A 21,276-nucleotide genomic window follows, 5' to 3' on the forward strand; every position below is an offset into this window, starting at 1 on the left:
CTATTGTATAAATGAAAAGTAATAACTAATTTTATTTAATTGAAGGGAAATTTAACTCTGCCCATTTACATTTTATTCTAGGTTGAACAAGATGGAGGCAAAGCTTCGTGTAATTATTGATGACCAAATCGAGAAGTTGGTTCTTCCATCAGGGATCTCACCAACATTGGAGGAGCTGCAGAGTGTTGTGAAGGATACTTTTGGGATTTCAAATGACTTCAGTCTTCAGTATTTTGACCCAGAATTCCAGGACTACTTCACTCTTCACAGAGCTGACCAGATAAAAGACAAAGACACTGTGAAGGTTGTTGGCATCACCCCGGTCATGATAAACTTGACTCCGGTTGATGACAGTTTTGGCAGCCCCTCTGGCCAACTGTCTGACTATGACTCCTCATATGCTGAGTCAGTTGTATCCAATGCAGACTCTGCTGCAACTACTTCTTCTCAGGACACCATTATTCTCAAAAGGCAGAAGACCACAGAACGTTGTGAGCCCTGGCCGAAACAGTTTCCCATTCCACAGTTTGCATATGAAACTGAGATGTACCTGGAAAGAGCCACTGAGGAGTATAAAAAGAATGGAAGAATTACTTTTCAACTTTATTTGAAAAAATAGGACACACTACTTTTTTTTCTTTTTTTTAAAAACAGTTCTTATGAACTCCTGTGTCAATGGAGGACTTAATGTGTTCGATTTTAACACTCTAAATAACACATTCAAAATAAATTGGTTAAAAATATAATTACAAATCCTACATCCATTTGGATACTATACCTATGTACATGTTTTCTAAGGAAGGTGTCCTTACTTATAATTTTAATATTGATAAAATCCCTATATAAATCTCTGCATTTCATCGCCAAGCTTTTTTAGCATGGACTCTTATTTACAAACATGGTCTACACAAACACCAAAACCACAACAGATGTGTGATTAACTTGTTAATCTTAATGGTTAAATTTCATATTCACAAATCCAAATGTTTAGGAAGACATCCCTCTTTTTATGTTTTTTTTCCCACGAGCTTGTGCAATACCTTTAATATAGTGCTGTTTAATTCTACTTTGTATAATGATGTTTAAATAAAGGTTTGTAAAAAAAAAAAAAAGAAAGAAAACGAAGAAGGAGGAGTGTGCGTACTGTGCTCTTTGCTGTGTCTTGCCGCCGTTTTAAAAATGGGCACTTTTTGAAGAACCCGCATCAAAGTATTGTGGAGAAGCGTCGTGTTAAATCTAATTGATGAACGGCTTTTTGTGAAGTATTGTAACAGCCACTATGGTGTGGTGTCCCTTTAAGACGCCCAAGTCGAGGGTTGATGGTGTCATCAGTTTGTGCCACTGCTCTCTCGCTCCGGGATTATGAGGTCACGTGCCTTCACGCTTGTGCTTAACGAAGGACGGATTTATGTTTTCTTCTCCAGACATTTTTTTTGTTGTTGTTTTATTTGCAACGCTTGGGTTGTATGAACGCTGGGCGTTATGTTGTTGAGCCGCAGCCATTCAACCGGGCTTTTATATGGTTGTTGAAGAAGGCGTATTAAAGAACCACCGTGGATTACCGATACCAGCGTGGGTGTGTGTTCTTCCGACTAGCCTGCTAGGTGTTTTGCCGCCTCCTCTCAACCACGCAACACAACCCGACGTTACAGTATGTATTGCAGCTGCGAAGACGAACGTACGTTCTCCTGTTAGGTTACAGCTGGTAGGAAGGTGCGTTCAGTGTGTCTTTGTAATTTTAAGTTTCCATGTCAAACGAGATGAAACAGTTATTTCTGGATGCGCACTTATTTGCTGAGATTAACAATGTGTTTTTGTAAACCACGTGATGATTTAAGTCATTTAATCTTTACAGAACATGTGAGCGAGGCTAATAGAGCAATATTTTTATGTTTAGTAAACTGACGTTTCTAAATGTTACTGCTTTTATTTCATTAGTTCTGACGAGGACAGCTGAGTGATGTTGTTGGTGAGCTTGGATTAAATCATCTCTAAACAAAGAACTTGTCCTCGTGGTGACTGACTTGGGGAGTGGAGGTCAGTGAGCCCATTGTCTCTGCTGGTCCGACTCCAACTACAAAGCCGGCCCGCTCGCCCCCTCCTGAGTCTGAGAGGAGATCCAGAGTAAGTCAGTTATAACTACACTGGTTGCTTAACTTTATCATTTTCTACAGAGTCTGTCTCTTAGCTCATTTTGGTTTGATTTCTGCCTTCTGTTTAGCCTCTCTGTTTGTCTGCCTCAGTACATTAATGTTTTATCATTTGAGTTACACTCTCTGTTTCCCTTCATATGAAGGTGATGTCTGTGGAGTGATCATGACCTCGTGTTGGGGAGTAACGGAATATATGTACTGCCGTTACGTATTTAAAATACAAAATATGAGTAACTGTATTCCGTTACAGTTACCGTTTAAAAAGGTGGTATTCAGAATACAGTTACTTTGTTGAAATAAATGGATTACACTGCGGTACTTTCCTGTTTCATATTGTCGCGGGTCAGGACTGTTTGGGTTTTGTTTGACAGCTACGTTGTGTTGTTCCAGGAGGCAGCGTTACGGTTGCCATGGTTACAGGGCGACGCTCTCTCTCTGCGACTGTGTGTTTCCTGGGTGAGAGAGGCCTTTTCGTTGTTGTTGTGCTAAGCTAACAGGCAGAATGCTACAAGCATAGCTCTAAAGAATGTAGCATCATGGGCAGTGTAGTCCGTGTTGCAGGGAGAATGGACTGCCATACACGTTATGGGTCTGTGAGCGCGAGGAGGGAGAAAAAGGGGAGTGGAAACGTACGAGCTGTCATCGAGGAAAAACGGGAGCTGGAAGCATGTAAATATAATAATAACCACTGCAGCCAAGAAGAGTGCCTGACGAGCCCAGTTGTAAGTACGCTATTAAGACTCGACTGTACGCTGTGTTCGTGTTTTCCTCCGAAAACAATAAGTTCCGTTGGAGCAGTCTTTCAACGCCTCTCTCTGTCTCTCGCAAGCAAAGTTGACCCAGACAACAAAGTAAAGCTATTTTTCGGCTATGAGCCGACAGGGACCCCGCCGTTTTAGTCAGAGGTCCCTTTACTACGGTTCGGCGTCGCGGACCTTCAGTAACAGTAATAAATCACACAGCAATAGTACATTAACGTTGTTGTAAAAAGCACGATAATATATTAAGTAATCCAAAGTATTCAGAATACGTTACTGTCATTGAGTAACGTAACGGAACACGTTACAGAATACATTTTGGGGCATGTATTCTGTATTCTGTAATGGAATACATTTTAAAAGTAACCTTCCCAACACTGAGTGTAGTATTAAGTGGACATGGCCCTGAAAAATAAAGGCATTAGACTACGTGTCCTTGGGGGGTAGAAAGCTGTAGACTCTCGCCCACGCTTGCCTGTGAAAAACTAGATAACAGGGGACCATCTTCTAGTGGAGATGCATTATAACTCACCTGTGCATTATAATAAAAGGTGTTGATTGCAGCTGACAGTGTCTGCAGACTTTGATAACTGTGTGTCACCCTCGTGGTTAATCAGAGGGAAATCTGAGTCAGTGTGGATTTGGTTGTACAGCTCTCACACATACAACCTGAACTGCACATTGTAAGTGTGATGTTCTTCAAATTTGAACAAAGTAAAAACTAAAAAACTTTGAAGTCATACGAGCCAATATTTTATTCACAATGTTGAACTTTTACTACTTTTATCCCCAAAATGAACTCACTTCAAATATTTACCACAGCATAGCGTCCCCAGGCACCTGAGACGTTTGGCAGATGGTGAAACTGTTTATCTTTGTGAGGTAAGAGGGGGCACTTGTGGATGAGCTGAAGATATAGACCTGATGTCACTGTTTGGGTTCTTTGTCATTACAGGAGAAAGAAGTGAAAGCAGGCCCAAACCTCAGCACATGGATGACATCAACCAAAAACATCCAGCACCAGCAAGTAAAGATGAGCCAGCGGCGATCCCTGTGGAAAAGACTTTTCCTGCTATGAAGCAGCCCAGAAGACGCAAGCGCGCCAACAGGGAGGAGAGAAGCTTGAGCTGTGACCAGTGTGGAAAGACCTTTACTCTGATTGGTAGCTTAAAATCACATCAGCTGATCCACACCGGTGTGAAACCATTCAGCTGTGATCAGTGTGGAAAGACCTTTACTCTAAGATGCAACTTAAAATCACATCAGCTCGTCCACACGAAATTTAAAGCTTTCAACTGTGATCTGTGTGGGATGTCTTTTACTCACAGTAGCAACATAAAAAGACATCAGCTGATCCACACCGGTGTGAAACCATTCAGCTGTGATCAGTGTGGAAAGACCTTTACTCAGATTTTTCACTTCAAATCACATCAGCTGATCCACACCGGTGTGAAACCATTCAGCTGTGATCAGTGTGGGAAGTCTTTTACTCAGAAAGCTCACTTAAAAACACATCAGCTGATCCACACCGGTGTGAAACCATTCAGCTGTGATCAGTGTGAAAAGCGCTATACTCTGAAAGGTGACTTAAAGAAACATTATATGATCCATGTTGGAGTTAAATCATTTGTCTGTGATCAGTGTGGAAAGTCTTTTACTCAGAAGAGCAACTTAAACTCACATCAGCGCACCCACTCTGGAGTTAAATCATTTGTATGTGGTCCCTGTGGAAAGGCTTTTACTCGTATGACTGGCTTAAAATTACATCAGCGCACCCACTCTCGAGTTAAATCATTTGTATGTGGTGACTGTGGAAAGGCTTTCATCCATTACAAAAGTCTATTGAGGCATCAAAAGACCCACAAAGTGTCCTCCTGTGAGAAAAGTGGCAGACCAATGGGACATTACCCTGACAGGGTTCATTTGAACACAGTGGGAGAAACGGGGGATCTGAACAAAAGTTCTTCTGGATGCTGCGTCAAACTTAAAAAGCTTGAGATCAGGCTTCACAGAATTCAGCTTTAATTTCCTGAGAAAGTCAGAGCTTCACTGTCTTTGTAGATCTAGTGAAAACATGAAAGGGTGCAAAAAGAGGCACTGTGGTACTGCATGATGAAGTCAGAAGTGACAGAGAAGTATGTGAGCGTGGTTCAGGACATATTTGTGTGGTAGCAGTGACTACCACACATACTTGGGTTGAAGGTGGGGGGAGGATTACATCAATTCTGAGCCCCAGATGGAAATTAGCCCTTGGCTATAATCTGGTATGTTTACATTCATGTAATTTTTTTTTTTACATTTGTATTCATTAACATGCACTGTCCTAAATAAATAAATTCAAATTCAAATTCAAACCACTGTAGTTATGGCTAGACAGGTTACCCTGAATCTTCCCTTAGGTATGCTGCAATAGGTGGAGGCTGCTGGGAATTTCCCATGATGCATTGAGTATTTCTTCCTCAGTCACCTTTCTCTCTCACTACTTGTTAATAGCAGAGATGGATAGTAATGCATGCGTTACTGTAATCCGATTACTTTTTTCAAGTAACCAGTAAAGTAAGGGATTACTATTGCAAAAAAGGTAATTAGATTACTGTTACTTTCCCGTAGGAACGCTGCGTTACTGCGTTACTAAAACCGTCTTATTTTTTTTTTCGAGAATGTCTCATGACAGTGATGTAAGCGAGTGCGACGTTCGTGGCAACAGCTGTGTAACTCCCAAAATGACAACACAGGCACAGCTTCTTCAAGACGGGCGCTTCGCTGCATTTATTGAACACCGTGAAAACTATAAACATAAAACTCAAAGGCTTTAAGTGCTTCAGTCTATCAGAAATAACACTTGTGCTTTAACAACAAAAACTTACCTCGTGGCCGCCTGCCACTTCGGAGGTCCTAGAAGAATACCTTTACAGTCTTGCGGATTCTAAATTAAAACATAAAATAATTAGAACACCGTACATTACAAATTTTCACAATATTACAATACAGTTATAGCAAATGACAAATACCTTGTACAGCTGGTAGACTAAACAGGGCTTTGCCAATAGCTCGCTGAACTCCTTAGTGTGATTATTAAACGTGGGCTCACAGCCTATATTATCACGCCCAAACCTCGCAATAATAGCGGTGTAACAAAACTTGTTCTTTGTGACAAGATAAACACACCTTTACAATATTGACCACAGAAATGTACAAGCAAGAACATTTTAACTGCTGGAACAATCTATTAAACTTCTGTATACATAAGCCATTTCTGTGACACTTACAAGCTGTGTGCAGATCAACAATGGATAATATATCGAGTGCAAGAGAGAGTATGAGCATCCAGCGTTTAAAGAGTGGTAGTGCTGACCTTACTTTGAGTTTGATTCCATGAAAAGTGACAAAAACATTAGCGTTCATTGTTCGTGGGAAGAAAACTTATTTTTACAGCGAAAAAAACCCTAAACTTCCAAGCAAGCACCAAGTGCGCTACCATGCAATGGGAAAAATCACAGAGAAATTTGCAGATTATTCCATTGACCGCTGCTTTACAGGTGAAAAGGGAGCAACAGGACCGCTAGTCTTTGATTTAATTTATTTTCTGCTGTGTTTTACTTGCATCTATTTGAAAGACTGGGCGTAAACACAAATTTTTTTTTATTTTATATGCTGGAATGTGCAGAAAATAGGTTTAAATGTTAAACAAATTTCTTCCAGTCAGAGAATGTTGCATATAATTTAATTTTTGTTTGATGCAAAAGTTAAAAGATTAAAACTAATAAAACAAGTTTTAAAAAGAGACTTTTCCATTTGATTACATTTTTGTATGATAGATTATGCAGAAATAGTAGAATTGGGCTGAAAAATCTATCGCTTTATCACCCGTTCAGGTTGTAAATTGTGTTTTTAAAAAGTAACTAAGTAATTAATTACTTTTGAAAATAAGTAATCAGATCCATCATTACAATATTGAGGGCTTTGTATAATAGTCTAACTGCAAAAATAAAGACCAACGGTGAACTTTCAGTTGCTTTTAAGCTTGAAAGGTCCGCAAGACAGGGATGCCCCCTGAGTCCACTCTCATTTGCCATTTCTATAGAGCTGCTGGCTCAAAGGATTAGGCAGAATGATAAAATAAAAGGGATTAATATTGTTGGAAGTGAGCAGAAATTGGCCTTGTTCGCAGATGATGTTTTGGTTCACTTATCAAAACCTACAGAAAGTTCTTAGTAACTTTTGAAAGCCACCCCCCCCCGCAAAAAAATTGCTCAACAAATACAAACTAGGCTGGGACAAAAAAAAAAAAAAAAGAAATATTTGGGCATTAACTTATCAATGGATATTACCAGTTTGGAAGAAATCAACTACTCCCCATTTAAAAAATATATTATGGTAGATATTAACAGATGGTCATTAACCCCTTATCTAAGCATCTCTTCTAGAGTAGACACCATAAAATTGAGAATGCTTCCAAAGATATTATACTTATTCCAGTCTATTTCTGTTTTTTTTCTTTCTTCCCCCCCCCTTCTCACCGTCTCTTCTCCCCTTTGGTTTTCTTTCTCTCCCTCTCTTTCTTTCATTCTTTCTCCCTGTCCTATCCCCCAGTCATGTCTGTCCCGTTTGTAGCAACTGAAAATAAAATAAATTCATAATTATAATAAAGGTCAATCAAATGGACCTTAAGACAACAATTCTGATGGCTGAAGATCCAAACGGGATGAAAAAAAAAAAAAAAAAAAGGAGTGCAGTGTGGCAGGCAGGAGTAGGACCCAAAATGCAGGCGCTCAGACTCAAGGTGTTAACTCAAAGTCACAGCTTTATTGGCTGGCAGGGGGAAAAAAACATACAAACTAAAACTGGGAAACAACAAACTAAAACTCACAGGGAGCTCCACACAGCAAGAGCGACAACGCGACACTGACTCAGAGAAACACAGGGTTTAAATACACTGGGAAGTAACAAGGGGAATGAGACACAGAAGGAGGGCACAGCTGGGAGAAATCAGGACTGACGAGACAAGAAAAGCAGGACGCATTCACATAAGACACGGACCTTCAAAGTAAAACAGGAAGTATGATATAGAGACACGGTGGAGACAGCAACTAAGAAACACAGAGACAAACCATAAGGTAGAGGACTCTAAGAACCGAAAGACACAGAGGGAAACTCACACATGCAGACACAGACTTACACAGAACAGAGGGTACACAGAGAAACATGAAGGGCAAGGGATCGAAACTAGAAACCATAGAATAACTCACACAAGTACAATAATACAAAAATCACAAAGAACTAAACATGCTGGGTCATGGGACCCAGGACCCTGACAATTTCTATAGAAAACCCTGATAGATACTTTGCAGAATGGGATTGGATCCTCTCTAGATTTATATGGGCGAGTAAAAAGCCAAGAGTTAAGTTTAAAACACTTCAGCTTTCAAAGGATAAAGGAGGACTAGGCCTCCCTTGCCTACATGACTATTATAGGGCAACCCAAATAAGAAATCTGGTGGGCTGGTGTAAACCTGGATACTGTTCAAGATGGAAGGAAGTGGAACTTTCCTTGGGAGGTAACTTCCTTGTTGGGGTACTGATACAAGATCCCTCAGAGTTACGACACCTGGAAGACCCGGGTAACCCTTGGATAGTAAGCTCAATAAAAACATGGAAAAGAGTACTTAAAAAGTATCAATTAATCCAAAGGGCCGGATTCCTTAGGTGGTTTGCATATAGACCAGATTTTTTGCCTAGTAAGACCGACTCGACATTTAAAACATGGGCTAATAAAGGCCTCACCACATACAGTATCTTGTTGAAAGATGGAAAAGTGATGAGTTTCCAGGATCTCAAGAAAAAGTTTGGGTTGCAAAATCAAGATTATTTTTATAGATATTTGCAACTGAGGGACTTCCTGAATAAAAAAACTAAAACATCCCCAGTTATCAACTGGGAATGAAGAAATTATTTATATATTTGAGAATGCATATAGAGATGCACCCTATTGAAAGATTATTTCCAAATGATATTGTTCACTGACCAATCTAAGAGGTCATGATACAAGATATGTTAAAGCAAGATGGGAAACAGAGTAATCTATCCCTAACAGGAGAGGAATGGGATGGGATCTGTAGGCAGCAGTGGTCGGTAACAACCTCCCCCTCGTGGAGGGAATTCAGCTGGAAGAATGTAATTCATCATTTTAATACCCCGGCTCAAAAATCCAATTATTCTCATAAAATAACATGCTGGAGGCAGTGTGGACATGCAGCAGCAAATCATTTCCACATTTTTTGGGAATTTCCTCGTGTGGCTCAATCTTTGAAGGAAATACATAAGGTCCTGGAAACAATCTTTCAAAAGAAAATACAATTTCATTTTGCAGTATTGTACCTAGGTAACTTAGAGAGTCTTAATCTATGCAAACCGGATAAATATTTGTTGAGTGTGCTGTTGGTAGCTGCTAAAAAGGCCATTGGCTTAAAGAGGACACTCCTACTATAAATGAGTGGATTGATGTGATACTATTTTTGTTATGGAAAGAACAATTTTTAGGCTAAAGTGGCAGGCGGACTCATTTGAAGATTAGTGGTTGAAATGGTTGAAATATGTACAAAATGGGAGGCCCGATTCTGTATAATCTCATTGTATTTTCTGTTTTTTGTTTTGTTTTGTCCCCCCCCCCCCCCCCCCCCCCCCCACTGTGTTTATTTGATGTTGTATTGTAGAAAACAAATAAAACAATTTGAAGAAAAGAAAAGAAGTAATCAGTAACGTAACGTGATTGCTTTTTTGGTGAAGTAATCAGTAATTAGTTACTGATTACTTTTTTCATGTACTTTGACCAACACTGGTTTATAGACCTCTCTGCATTGAATCATACTTGTTATTAATCTCTGGCTCTCTTCCACAGCATGTCTTTTATCCTGTTTTCTTCTCTGAAGAAGTCACTCGGAACACTGAAAACGCCACGTCCAGATGAACAGAATCAACTTTTCGGGACAACATTTAGGTACAAACAATTCACCACAAAAAGACTAAATATCCAGGAAAATTGACAGGTGCTTTCAACTGTGCAGTAAACATGTTTGACAAACTTAACACAATGTAACTTAAATCATACTGCAAGACAGAGCTGGCTTTCATTTCAGTGGGAGATAGTTTCATGGACATTTGCAGCTAGAAGTTTAAACTTTGGGTGAAATGGGGTCAATGCAACTCTTAAGCATCCATGCAAATGTTCATTAGTCAGCTGTGAGTGATTTTTTTTCCCATTCATCTTTAAATTGCAGATTTTCACTTCAGGAAGCACACAGCCCCACTCCACTGATGACTTGCTGTTGGCCAACACCCTCAATGACTTTTACAGCTGGTTTGATGAGCCATCAAGCAGCCTTGACATCCCCACCTCCCCACTCCCACCACCACAAAGCCATCACCACCATCAAAGACCTCACCCACAGGAGCTCCCTCCTCACTCCACACCTGAGAGCATTTCACACCACCTTCTCCCACTACAACCCTTCATATTCATGAAGCAGATGTGAGGAAGCAGTTTAAGAGCCTGAATGCTCAGAAAGCTCCTGGCCCAGACGGTGTGTCTCCTGCCTCACTGTGCAAATGAGCTGGCCCCAGTGTTTTCTGGCATTTTCAATTCCTCCTGCCTGCTACAAGTCCTCCACCTTAGTCATCCACCAAATGTCCTCTGCTCTTGTCCCCGTATTCCAGGGTGGGCAACTCCAGGCATCGAGGGCAGATGTCCTGCAGGTTTTACATATAACCCTGGGTCAACACACCTGAATCAAAGAATTAGTTTATTACCAGGCCTCTGGAGAACTACAAAAAATGTTGAGGAGGTCATTTAGCCATTTGAATCAGCTGTGTTGGATCAAGGACACATCTAAAATCTTCAGGACACTGGCCCTCGAGGCCTGGAGTTGTCCACCCCTGCTGTACACCAACTGCTGCACCTCCAACCACCAGTCGGTCAAGCTAATTAACTTTGAAGATGACACCACCATTATCGACTCATCTCGGACAGGGATGAGTCTGCCTACAGGATGGAGATTGAACGTCTGGTGTCCTGGTGCAGCTGCAACAACCTGGTGCTGAACAACCAGAAGACAGTGGAGATTATTGTGGACTTAAGGAAGCACACAGCCCCACTACCCCCATCATCCTGACTGACACCCTCATCACCACTGTGGACTCATTCCGCTTCCTGACCTCACCCTGGAGTGAGTGGGTGCCCACCATCACCTTAATTATAAAGAAGGCCCAGCAGAGGATGTACTTCCTGAGGCAGCTGAAGAAATTCAACCTGCCAACACGGACGATGATGCAATTCTACACTGCAATCATCGAGTCCATCCTCACCTCCTCCATCACCGTGTGGTACGCTGGAGTCGCCACCACTTACAAACTTACAAACAGAGACTGCAGTGTGTTGTACGCTCTGCTGAGAAGGTGATTGGCTGCAGACTCCCATCTCTGCACCTCCAGGACACTGGGGCGTGCAGCTCGGATCACAGCTGACCCTTCTCACCCTGGACACAGTCGGTTTGACCTGCTCCCCTCAGGCAGGAGGCTCCGGTCCATTCGGACCAGAACCTGTCGCCATAAGAACAGTTTCTTCCCCTCTGCTGTTGGACTCATGAACAATAAACATAAGACTGTTCCAACCACAAACACATGACCTATACTGTGTTCTCTGCATCTGTCCCATTTTTGCACTTATCATCGCCTGCATTCATGTACATCCCAATCTGCTTCGCACTATTTAAAATGTTTATTTTTATTTATTTATTTTACAGGCTGCATCATGCCTGTTCAAGAGTTGCCCACAGCAGATGGCAGGAATAAAATCTCCAACTACATACTAAATGAAAAATTGTTTGGCTGTTCAGACAAAACCCTCTTGGGGTCCGGGTTTGGACCGAAGTCATGGGATTGGGGATCCTGTTGTAGGGTCTACCTTACCATATAAAGTGATTTGAGGAGACTGTTGTTATGATTAAAGTAAAATCCAATTGAAAAAGAACACACTAACACTTTTATTTGTCACAGATTTAGCAGAGAGGAGTCGATCGCTGTGCACACAGAGCCGAGAAAAAAGACGCTCATGTCTGTTCATTTCTGCTCTGTTTGATGAAAAAAGTGTTACTGAGGAACAACAAGAGGGCTTGCCTCTGAACACTCAGCTTGAGGAGTTTTAAAACAGAGCCAAAGCTTGACAGTCACACATCAACATTCAGAAGATTGTTTCAGAGTCTGGTTTAGTGAAATTTGAGGTTAATGGTGTGCCACAGACTTTGTAATTCCCATGTGTATGACTTATTTAAACATTCTCCAAAACGAAGTCATTTGGATGAGTTTTTCTTGTATTTGTTCATCTCACATCTCTTATTTTCTTCCATATGTTCAGGAAATGTCTGTGAAGTGCAGCTGCATGTAACATGAGTAATACAGTCACTACAAGTGGATGAAATGCTAATTAAAGAAGGAGTGTAACAGCTGATATTTCTGTGGAGATTATACAAGCACTACATGGCGTAAGTTTTTGGACAGCTGGAAAAATACCCGGAGAACAACCCGGAAATATCGTGATGCATGCTCAATCATCCAGGTAAGTAAAACTCAAAAAGTTGATTCTGTTTACCTGGACGTACCGTTCCATATGAACAGAATCAACTTTTGGAGAACCTGGAAATATGGGAACATGCAAACTGCTCACAGGAAGAGACTGAGGTTGCACAAGCTCCTCCAGTCCTCCTGTCAGGCCTGAGCCACTATGCTGCCTATTTTTCAACACTGCAAACAAACGAGCTGAAAGCTGAACTCTGCAGCTTGTTGTGGTCTCCTGTGGCTTTAGGTGATGACAAGCCTTCCATCTGTTCTCCAGCATTTTCATTTACAGCCATAAAATATTTCCACATGATGCTCCTCTTTCTCTCTGCTTGGGATGTGTCGTTCGTGAACGAAACGGCTCTTAGAGCCGACTCTTTGAAGTGAACGACGCGAGCCGTGAGGTTTTTCTTTCTTTCTCTCACCCTCTCTCTCTCACCCTTTTTTCCGCTAAACTCCACACGCGCGGCCTGTACTTTGCGCTCAGAAGAGGGGGGGGCGTTAGTTACACTCGCAGTAGCACAGGAACAGAGCCAGAGAGAAAGAGAGCGAGGGACAACAACGTCACATTAGAAAGGTATAGTAATCATCCACTATTTTCAGTTGCAGATGATAAAGGATTCAGAAATCATGCAGGCCCATATGAGAGAGAATGTGCATCTTCTTTTTGTTTTAATATTTTAATTTATATTTAATTGTGTTGTGGTTTGCAGTGTTTTGTGTTGTTTCATGTTAAATTTGTTTAAAAAGAAAAAGCTGAAAATTTAAATAGTTAAAAGTTTACAATGTAAATAATTGTTTTTTGTATTATATGCTTTATTTATAACATTTTATGTGGAATGAATAAATAAAGTATATTTATGGTGGCCCTTAGAGAAAAAGCACGTACAAACTCCAAAACACATACAAACTCCTAAGCATGTACAAACCCTGAAGCACGTAAAAACTCCAAAACACGTAAAAACTCCAAAGCACGTAAAAACTCCAAAGCGCGTAAAAACTCCAAAACGCGTAAAAACTCCAAAACGCGTAAAAACTCCAAAACGCGTAAAAACTCCAAAACATGTAAAAACTCCAAAGCACGTAAAAACTCCAAAACGCGGAAAAACTCCAAAGCACGGAAAAACTCCAAAACGCGTAAAAACTCAGACGCACTTACAAACCCCGAAGCACGTACAAACTCCAAAACACGTTAAAAACTCAGAAGCATGTGCAAACTCAGAATCACCTACAAAAGACAACAGAAGTGCTCCAGGATGCTAGGCGCAGTGTTGAGCTTTTGTTACCTAGTGGCTACACAAGCCAGGAAGTATCAACAACCAGATTTGGTGTGTGGTAGTAACAGGTAAATGAACTTTTTTTTTATTATTTGAATAAATATGAGTGCTTGTTTATAAATACACAAACAATACACACATGCTTTCAATTGTGTAATTTAAGTGATCTGGGTAGCTCTGTTTTGGAAGTTCAGTTAACGCTAGAAATGTGTTTTGGAGTTTGTATATGCTTTAGAGTTTGTACGTGCTTTGTCTCTAGGGGCCATATATAAACATATATAAATAAAACCACTTTTTTTACATTAGTAATTCAAATTGCATAATTTTATATTATTGTTAAAGATAAATTAATTAAAGCAACAAAACAACCTGAAGAGCCGGTTCGGAGCCGAAAGAGCCGGCTCTTTTTAGTGAGTCGAGCCGAAAGAGCCGGCTCTCTAGAAAGAGCCGGAAATCCCATCACTACTCTCTGCAGCTCAAATGCGGTTTTTTGTGCGTAGCTGAGTCACGTGCCAGCACAGTAACAAATCCCAGCAGGGCAGAAAGAAGGGGGTGGAGCAAAGTGAGTCTGCAGCATAAGAAGCGGTGTTTGCACAGACAGAGCTGCTTTTTCATCCAAAGAGAGTAAAGTTCTAAACTTAGACGAGTGAGACGAACGTAAAGTATCGATCATAAACCACTACCAACGTCCTGATCGATATCTGCATCGATCTGCCCACCCTTGTCTCCTGGATCGTAGCTGAGATCAGCGTGAACCACGTGGGTCTCTGCTCCCTGATCTGTTTCCTGTGTTTGGAAAGAGTTGCAGCTTCATCGCGGAGTTTCTCTCGGTTTGTGGGCTCATCTAAAGGTAAGCACCGAGCTAACTTTACTGTGAGTTCAGTTCATGTTGAGTTTAGCTCCTGAATGAGGTCTTCTGCTGCTCTCCTCGGTGTCTGTTCACAGTTTATTGTGAACACGTTGAGAGAAGAGTGAGAGAGTGTTTGGAGAAAAACACCAACTAACCATTAGCTCAGCATGCTGGGAGAAGTTGGAGCAGAAAAGTCTTTTCATTGTCCCTGCAGCTGTTTTTCTGCCTGCACCAAACCTCTACAACCTGATTTCTATTTGAAGTGATAACAGGAAATGGATGAGAGCGATCTGCTGCAGTATCAGGGTCACAATAAACTTTATTGTCCAGCTGCTGTGGATGAACACATGAGAGGAAGTGAACTCCTACAAAGTCTCATTTTAATGAGTGTGGCTGCTGTAAAGTGATGCACAGGAAGATGTTAACAAAAACTAATGAAACAGAGATGAAAGTAAACAGTGTTCATATTTGGAAGCACAGAGAATAAAAATATATTGTGGTGGTTAATGTGCAGCTCTTGGTGATTTGGGAGAATCATGTTTTTAATCATGTTGTGGATTGAATGTTGGGTTTGATTTCATTTTATCTATACATATTTTGTCCACTTGTGATCCTTCTGATTGATTATTTTTTTTTGGTTGACTTGAACCATGTGAAGGTTTAAAGCTGCACTTCCCCCAAAAAGAATAAACTATAATATTGAAGAATGTAAAAATGTCTTCCTGTGTCAAACACAGCTGCAGTCAAAGGAGGAAGGAAAGCTGGTTAAAACTGTTGAATGTGTAAGTTTAAAGGCCCCATCATTAAAGCACAGGTAGATCTGAGTATAATTACAATTCTTCTTTCTATGAAATGAATGTTCAGCATCGAGTGAATTCAGATGTTCTGTTCAGTTTTCTTTCCGTAGTGAAAGTTCACAGCAACAATAGTCTTAAACTGCTTCATATTGTGATCCACTGTATGGTTTATGATGGAGACCCTGAGTCTGGTTCAGCTGCTTTGTTGGGGTCTGTATGTTAAAGAGTCTGTTTGCATGGTGGAGGTGGTGGGACTGGGGGCCTGAAGGAGTTGAAAGTGTGGGGTGGGGGAGTAACAGGTCTGCCCCTGTTTGTGGAAACCACAGGAGGAGCTGTTCAGGCTGTTGCTGGGTGTGAATTGTTGATGGAGTCTTTAAACTTGTAGTTGCTGTTTTCCAGACTGAAGCAGAGTCGTTAGCTGAAAACTGGTTTTAGAGGTTCATTCAGGACACCTTCTCAGGCTCTTACAGCCTTACCTGTATCATAACAAAGTGTATAAACCCCAATCCACCTTTAACATGGTCCTTCTCCCAAACCTTCAAATAGGACTTTCTGGCCCTGTCATAGTAAAGGGCTGCTTAGAATATTAGAGCCAATGTCACAAAGTTCCTCCTGAAGTATAAGTGAGTGAGAGAGTTTCCTCACTTTGCAGCACAACACGTCTCACAAGATTTCTACAAGCAATCAGAGTGAAATTTGTACTTTGTGTTGTCAGATGAACATATGAGACACTTTGACTCTTCAGTGCAGTGTGGAGCCTAACAAAGATCTGTTTTGTGTCCCAGCTGATCAGCAGGAGGAGAAGAGTCTGACGGAGCAGCAGAGGAACATTTTCAGCCATCTGGACTCAGCTGAGTCACTACAGAGGAAACAATGAGCTCAACACAGAAGGTGAGGAAAGTATCACAGTTTCACCAAATAATCAGTCACGTCTAAAACTCTCATCCTCCCAACCTGTTATATGACTGTGTTGTATTTTATTATGTACTATGTTTTTATTTTATATCTATTATGTTTACAAACATCAAGAAGTCACAAGCAAAGAGAAACCACACCACAGCACATGTTTAAATAAGGATATTCATCAAAATTATTTATTAATGAAATTTCAAAACCTTTTCAATCACACAGAAAATACATGTGCAAAGCAACACAACAGTAGCCTGATATCAGATAGAACTGTCACATGATACTAAACATAATGAAGCGCTTCATTATAATTTGTAGATTCAAGCTGCTCTTCATATTTTGACCAGCAGATGTCACCAAAGAGGACTGTTGAAAAGCTTCAAGTAATGACAGTTTGTTCCACGACTGCATTTCACTGGGTTTTGATTATCGATTAAAATTGATTGTAGCTTGGATAACATGATATCAATTCATTAAAATCCTGACTTGATTTTTAAATATAAATTAATTTTGCCCAAAACGCCAGAATCTCAGGTTAAACCTCAGAAAATTTCAACAACCACCAAACGGCTAAAACAGTAAATGAGAGCATGTGCACGGATTCTGCACAAAGACGTCCGTGCCGTCGGGGCTGAAAGCCGGCTGCTCACTGATTCTGATGCGTTCTCAGTTCCTTTATGTTTACATCTTTCTTGGCGCTAGGTTCTGAAGCTGCAGGTTTTGTCACTCTCCAAACAAAACTGACTGAACCAGCAGCAAAAGAAGACTGTTGTTTACAGCGCTGCCGGGTGCTGTTTCTTTTTTGTTATTGTTTTGCTTTTTGTTTCTCTTTTTTTTTTCACTCCCAGCAACAAAGCCTAATTTCTGCTGTTCAATACAGAACAAATGTAAAGTTTTTGAAATTATGCAAAATTTCAAAATGCTTAGCTGAGCTGTGTCTGTAATAAAACGTCTGTAACTTTGCTCTGCTTCACTTCAGCAGCATCAGGTAATGTTCATATGTTGATTAATGGTTTTCTTTCGTGTTTGATCCACTGCAGAATATTTTTAAACCCAGGCCAGAAAATTCTCCTTCATGTTTTTCTGTTTTATCCTCAGTTACTTTGACACAAAGGCATCTGCTGTGATGCTTACACCTCTGTTGAAGTCTCACACATGTCAGCTTTCATTTTAGAAATATAAAATATGGATAAGTACATAGTGATCAGAATTCTAATATTTCTGACTGTCTGAGCCAAAATTTCCCCGAATCGAAATCAGTGATGATGCTCAACCCTACATTTCACTCACTGCCTGTGTTTGTATCTCTGTCACTGCAGGACCAACATGGAGCGAGAAGTCAGCGCTCTCAGGAGGCCGACAAACCTCACAGAAGAAAGGGGGAGAAGAAATACAGCTGTGACGAGTGTGGGAAAGATTTTACTAAGAAGGATTCACTAAAAACCCACCAACTCATCCACACTGGAGAGAGACCGTTCAGCTGTGACAAGTGTGGAAAGTCTTTTACCCACTCTGGAAGCTTAAAAACACACCAATTCCTCCACAGTGGCGTTAAACCATACAGCTGTGATGAGTGTGGAAAGGATTTTAGCCAACATGGACACCTAAAAACACACCAGCTCATCCATAGTGGAGTTAAAGTGTACATCTGTGATCAGTGTGGGAAGTGTTTTTCTCGGAAGGATAGCTTGGAATATCATAAACGCATCCACAGTGGAGTTAAACCATACAGCTGTGACGAGTGTGGAAAGAGTTTTTCCTGGAAGGGTAGTCTAAAAAAACACCAACTCGTCCACAGTGGAGTTAAAGTGTACAGCTGTGACGAGTGTGGGAAGGATTTTCTTAGGAAGGCTTCACTACAAAACCATCAGGTCATCCACACTGGAGAGAGACCGTTCAGCTGTGACTTGTGTGGACAGACTTTTTCCTGGAAGGATGCTCTAAAAAAACACCAAGTCATCCACAGTGGAGTTAAAGCATACAGCTGTGATCAGTGTGGCAGAGCTTTTACTCAGCGTAGCAGCTTACAGAGTCATCTAGTTTCCCACTCTGGAATTAAGGCATACAGCTGTGACATTTGTGGAAAAACTTTCAGCCGGCTAGGGACCCGAAACAGACACCTACGCATTCACACCAGACATGATGTGTACTGTTGTGGTCAGTGTGGCAAAGAGTTTGCTACAAACACAAACTTACAAAACCATATTATTACCCACTCCGAGGAGAGACCTTATAAATGTGACCTGTGTGAGAAGACTTTTAAAACTCCATAATACCTGAAAGATCACCAACAGATCCACACCAGAAAGACACTCTCCAAGTGCAGTTACTGTGAGGTATGTATTTTTATTTTTATGTTGTGCTTTTAGTCAGACTCTCTGAAACATCTGTTAGCAACGTGTTAGCATTTCTGCTGCATTGAAAAGCAGCTCTGAGTGATTATTCAGATTTGAATTACAGTATTTTAGTGGTAGCAGTTGAGAATTATATTAGTGTTATTGTAGTATTGTTTCTATTATAGTTTTTGCAACACATTAAGCTGAGTATTATAATGCAAAAAGTAAATGGATGTTATTTTATGTCTTGTCTTAGTCCTGGATGTTGACACAGATGATGTTTTGTTTTTTGTCATTTTCAGGTGACGTTAGCAATAAAAATATTGAAGGACTGACTTACACTGTCTTTGTGTCTTTGTTTAGAAGCAGAGCGACACAGATGGATCCAGTTCTCAACCCTGTCATCGCTGTGGTGGTGGGAAAGACTTTCGTTGTGACCTTTGTGGGAAAAGTTTCAGACATCAAATCACCCTAAAAAGACATCAACGTAGACACACTGGAGACAAAATGAACTACTGTAAAGAATGTGGGAGAGGCTTCCCCACAACAAGTGAGTTAAAACAACACGAACTCTATCACAATGGGGTTAGAAAGCACGTCTGTGATCAGTGTGGGTCATCCTTCACCACTGCAACTCACCTTAAAAAACACAAATTAGTCCACACAGGAGAGAAACCATACAAGTGCAGACACTGTGACAAAAGCTTCTCACAATCAACTAATCGTAACTATCATGAACGTACACACATGGAAGTAAACTACAGCTGTGACCAGTGTGACAAGAGCTTCAGGAATTTCAGTTCATACTCCGAACACAAACGATCCCACGTTACTAATAAACTGTTTCACTGTTACCAATGTGCCAAAATATTCACCACATTGTCTGCTCTGTGCAAACATCAGCGTGATCATGCAGGACTGAAATCACTCCCATCTCTGTGAATCTGCAGAGACAGAAAGATCCTCGTCTGGTTTCAGGGTCAGACTTAAAACCCTTGAAATCAGGCTCCACAGAGTTCACAGTGAATCTCCTGTAAAGATCTGATAAGGCAGCTATGAATGAAAATGTGCCTCTCGTTACATTTTAAGCTTTCTAAACTGTTCTACTGTAGTGTTGGTGTTGAGTGGTTAGCTTTGTTCCAGCAGTTGAATCAAAAAGTCTGTTTCCTCTTATGTTTTTATTGAATGTATTTTGATCCATGTGTTTTTGTTGGGTGTTTTTTTTTTTTTTTGTGTGTTCAGGTTGTTTGTGTTATGAAATCCTTCAACAGTTAAAACAAATTTGAAATGTTAAATAAAGAAATGGTTTAATGACAAAGAGTTTGACCCATGATGTCATTTCCTGTATATCAAACCAAAAACTGACGTGACAAATGTTCTCAGAGACTTGGCTGTTCTGACACTAAACAGGGTTCCTGCAGCTTACTGAAAATCCTGACCTGAAATTTATGAAAAAATAAGATCATCTTTAAAATCTTTTAATTTTTTAACAAAGTTGCTGTTGGTATTAAACATTCTGATTTGTGTTTGTGTGTATAAAAAATATTAATTTTGGAAAATAATCTTTTAAAGTTGTGGTTTGAGTTGCTCAGTTTCAGAGTTTCCTTTGTTGGCACTGCCTCTCTTCAGAAGTTGTTGGTCTATATTGACATGACAGCTGATTTTTCGGCTGGACGTCATGATGTGAATCTTAGGGACCGAGTTTCAGAGGTGATCTCCCCCAGCCTCACTTGGTCGTTGAGACTGGAATGGGGAGGGTGAGGGTGAAGGGGGGAGAGATGGAAGGTGTGTTGGGGGTCAGTGTCTGAAGTAGTGTCCCTGGGGAGGGGAGGGTGAGGCGTGGGAGTCGGTCCGTCTCAAACCTGCAGTAGAATGTGTTTAACTCGTTGGCGAGGTCTTTGTTTTCTTCAACAGTGGGTGGGGGGCGTCTGTAGCTGGTGATTTCCTGCAGGCCCCTCCACACTGACGCTGGGTTGTTGGCTGAGAGCTGTTCTTCCATCTTCTGGGAGTATCCTGTGAAAGTGACACTCAAAAACTACTCCATGCATTTATTATTTCTAGACTGGACTACTGTAATTTGCTACTATCAGGATGTCCGAAAAACTCGCTGAGACACCTTCAGTTAATCTAAAATTGCTGCAGCAAGAATACTGACAGCGCTTACTTCTTGTTCCTTTAGTATTTAAAAGTAGAATGGGAGGTAGAGACGTCAGTTTTTTGGCCCCTCTGTCTCCCAGTTGGGATTGAGGCGGCAGACACTGTGTCTACTTTTAAGTTTAGGCTTAACTTTCCCTTTTTACTAAAACATATAGTTATGGCTAGACAGGCTACCCTGAATCTTCCCTTAGGTATGCTGCAATAGGTGGTTGCTGCTGGGGGTTTCCCATGATGCATTGAATATTTCTTCCTCAGTCACCTTTCTCTCTCACTGAGGTTGTATCACAATTCAGGGTCTGCAGCCTTAAAGGCCGCATTTTAAGGCCGATTACATCACAGCGACGCGATGAAGGCTGTCCCAATTCAAAGGCTGCTCGAAATGCGGCCCTCAAATGCGTCCTTCACTTCCCTGAAATTTAAGGCTGTGGCG

General features: G+C 40.9%; 3 protein-coding genes across 8 annotated transcripts in view; 2 read left to right on the plus strand and 1 right to left on the minus strand.

Annotated features, from left to right (window-relative positions):
* Positions 1–21,276, minus strand: part of LOC143420382 (uncharacterized) — a 118,234-nt gene that overhangs the window by 71,029 nt on the left and 25,929 nt on the right. The window lies entirely within an intron of this gene.
* Positions 1,123–9,485, plus strand: LOC112435294 (uncharacterized). 5 transcript variants are annotated; one of them, XM_076888488.1, is made up of 3 exons: positions 1,123–1,262; positions 1,939–2,124; positions 3,867–9,484. In XM_076888488.1, exon 3 carries the CDS (start codon positions 3,902–3,904, stop codon positions 4,934–4,936), a length of 1,035 nt encoding a protein of 344 aa, XP_076744603.1. In that variant the 5' UTR covers positions 1,123–1,262; positions 1,939–2,124; positions 3,867–3,901; the 3' UTR covers positions 4,937–9,484. The 5 variants fall into 5 exon arrangements, with proteins under 5 accessions (XP_076744603.1, XP_076744602.1, XP_076744605.1 ...); XM_076888487.1 differs by lacking the exon at positions 1,123–1,262 and adding an exon at positions 1,334–1,713; XM_076888490.1 differs by lacking the exon at positions 1,123–1,262 and adding an exon at positions 1,334–1,678.
* LOC143420387 (uncharacterized) lies at positions 14,372–19,922 on the plus strand. Of its 2 annotated transcripts, XM_076888493.1 has the most exons (4): positions 14,372–14,647; positions 16,230–16,335; positions 17,673–18,689; positions 19,053–19,922. In XM_076888493.1, the coding sequence occupies exons 2-3, from the start codon at positions 16,318–16,320 to the stop codon at positions 18,624–18,626; spliced, it is 972 nt and encodes a 323-aa protein (XP_076744608.1). In that variant the 5' UTR covers positions 14,372–14,647; positions 16,230–16,317; the 3' UTR covers positions 18,627–18,689; positions 19,053–19,922. The 2 variants fall into 2 exon arrangements, with proteins under 2 accessions (XP_076744608.1, XP_076744607.1); XM_076888492.1 differs by lacking the exon at positions 14,372–14,647 and having other exon boundaries at positions 15,731–16,335.

The sequence above is a fragment of the Maylandia zebra genome, linkage group LG9, assembly GCF_041146795.1.
Source record: "Maylandia zebra isolate NMK-2024a linkage group LG9, Mzebra_GT3a, whole genome shotgun sequence".
Lineage (NCBI taxonomy): Eukaryota > Metazoa > Chordata > Actinopteri > Cichliformes > Cichlidae > Maylandia > Maylandia zebra.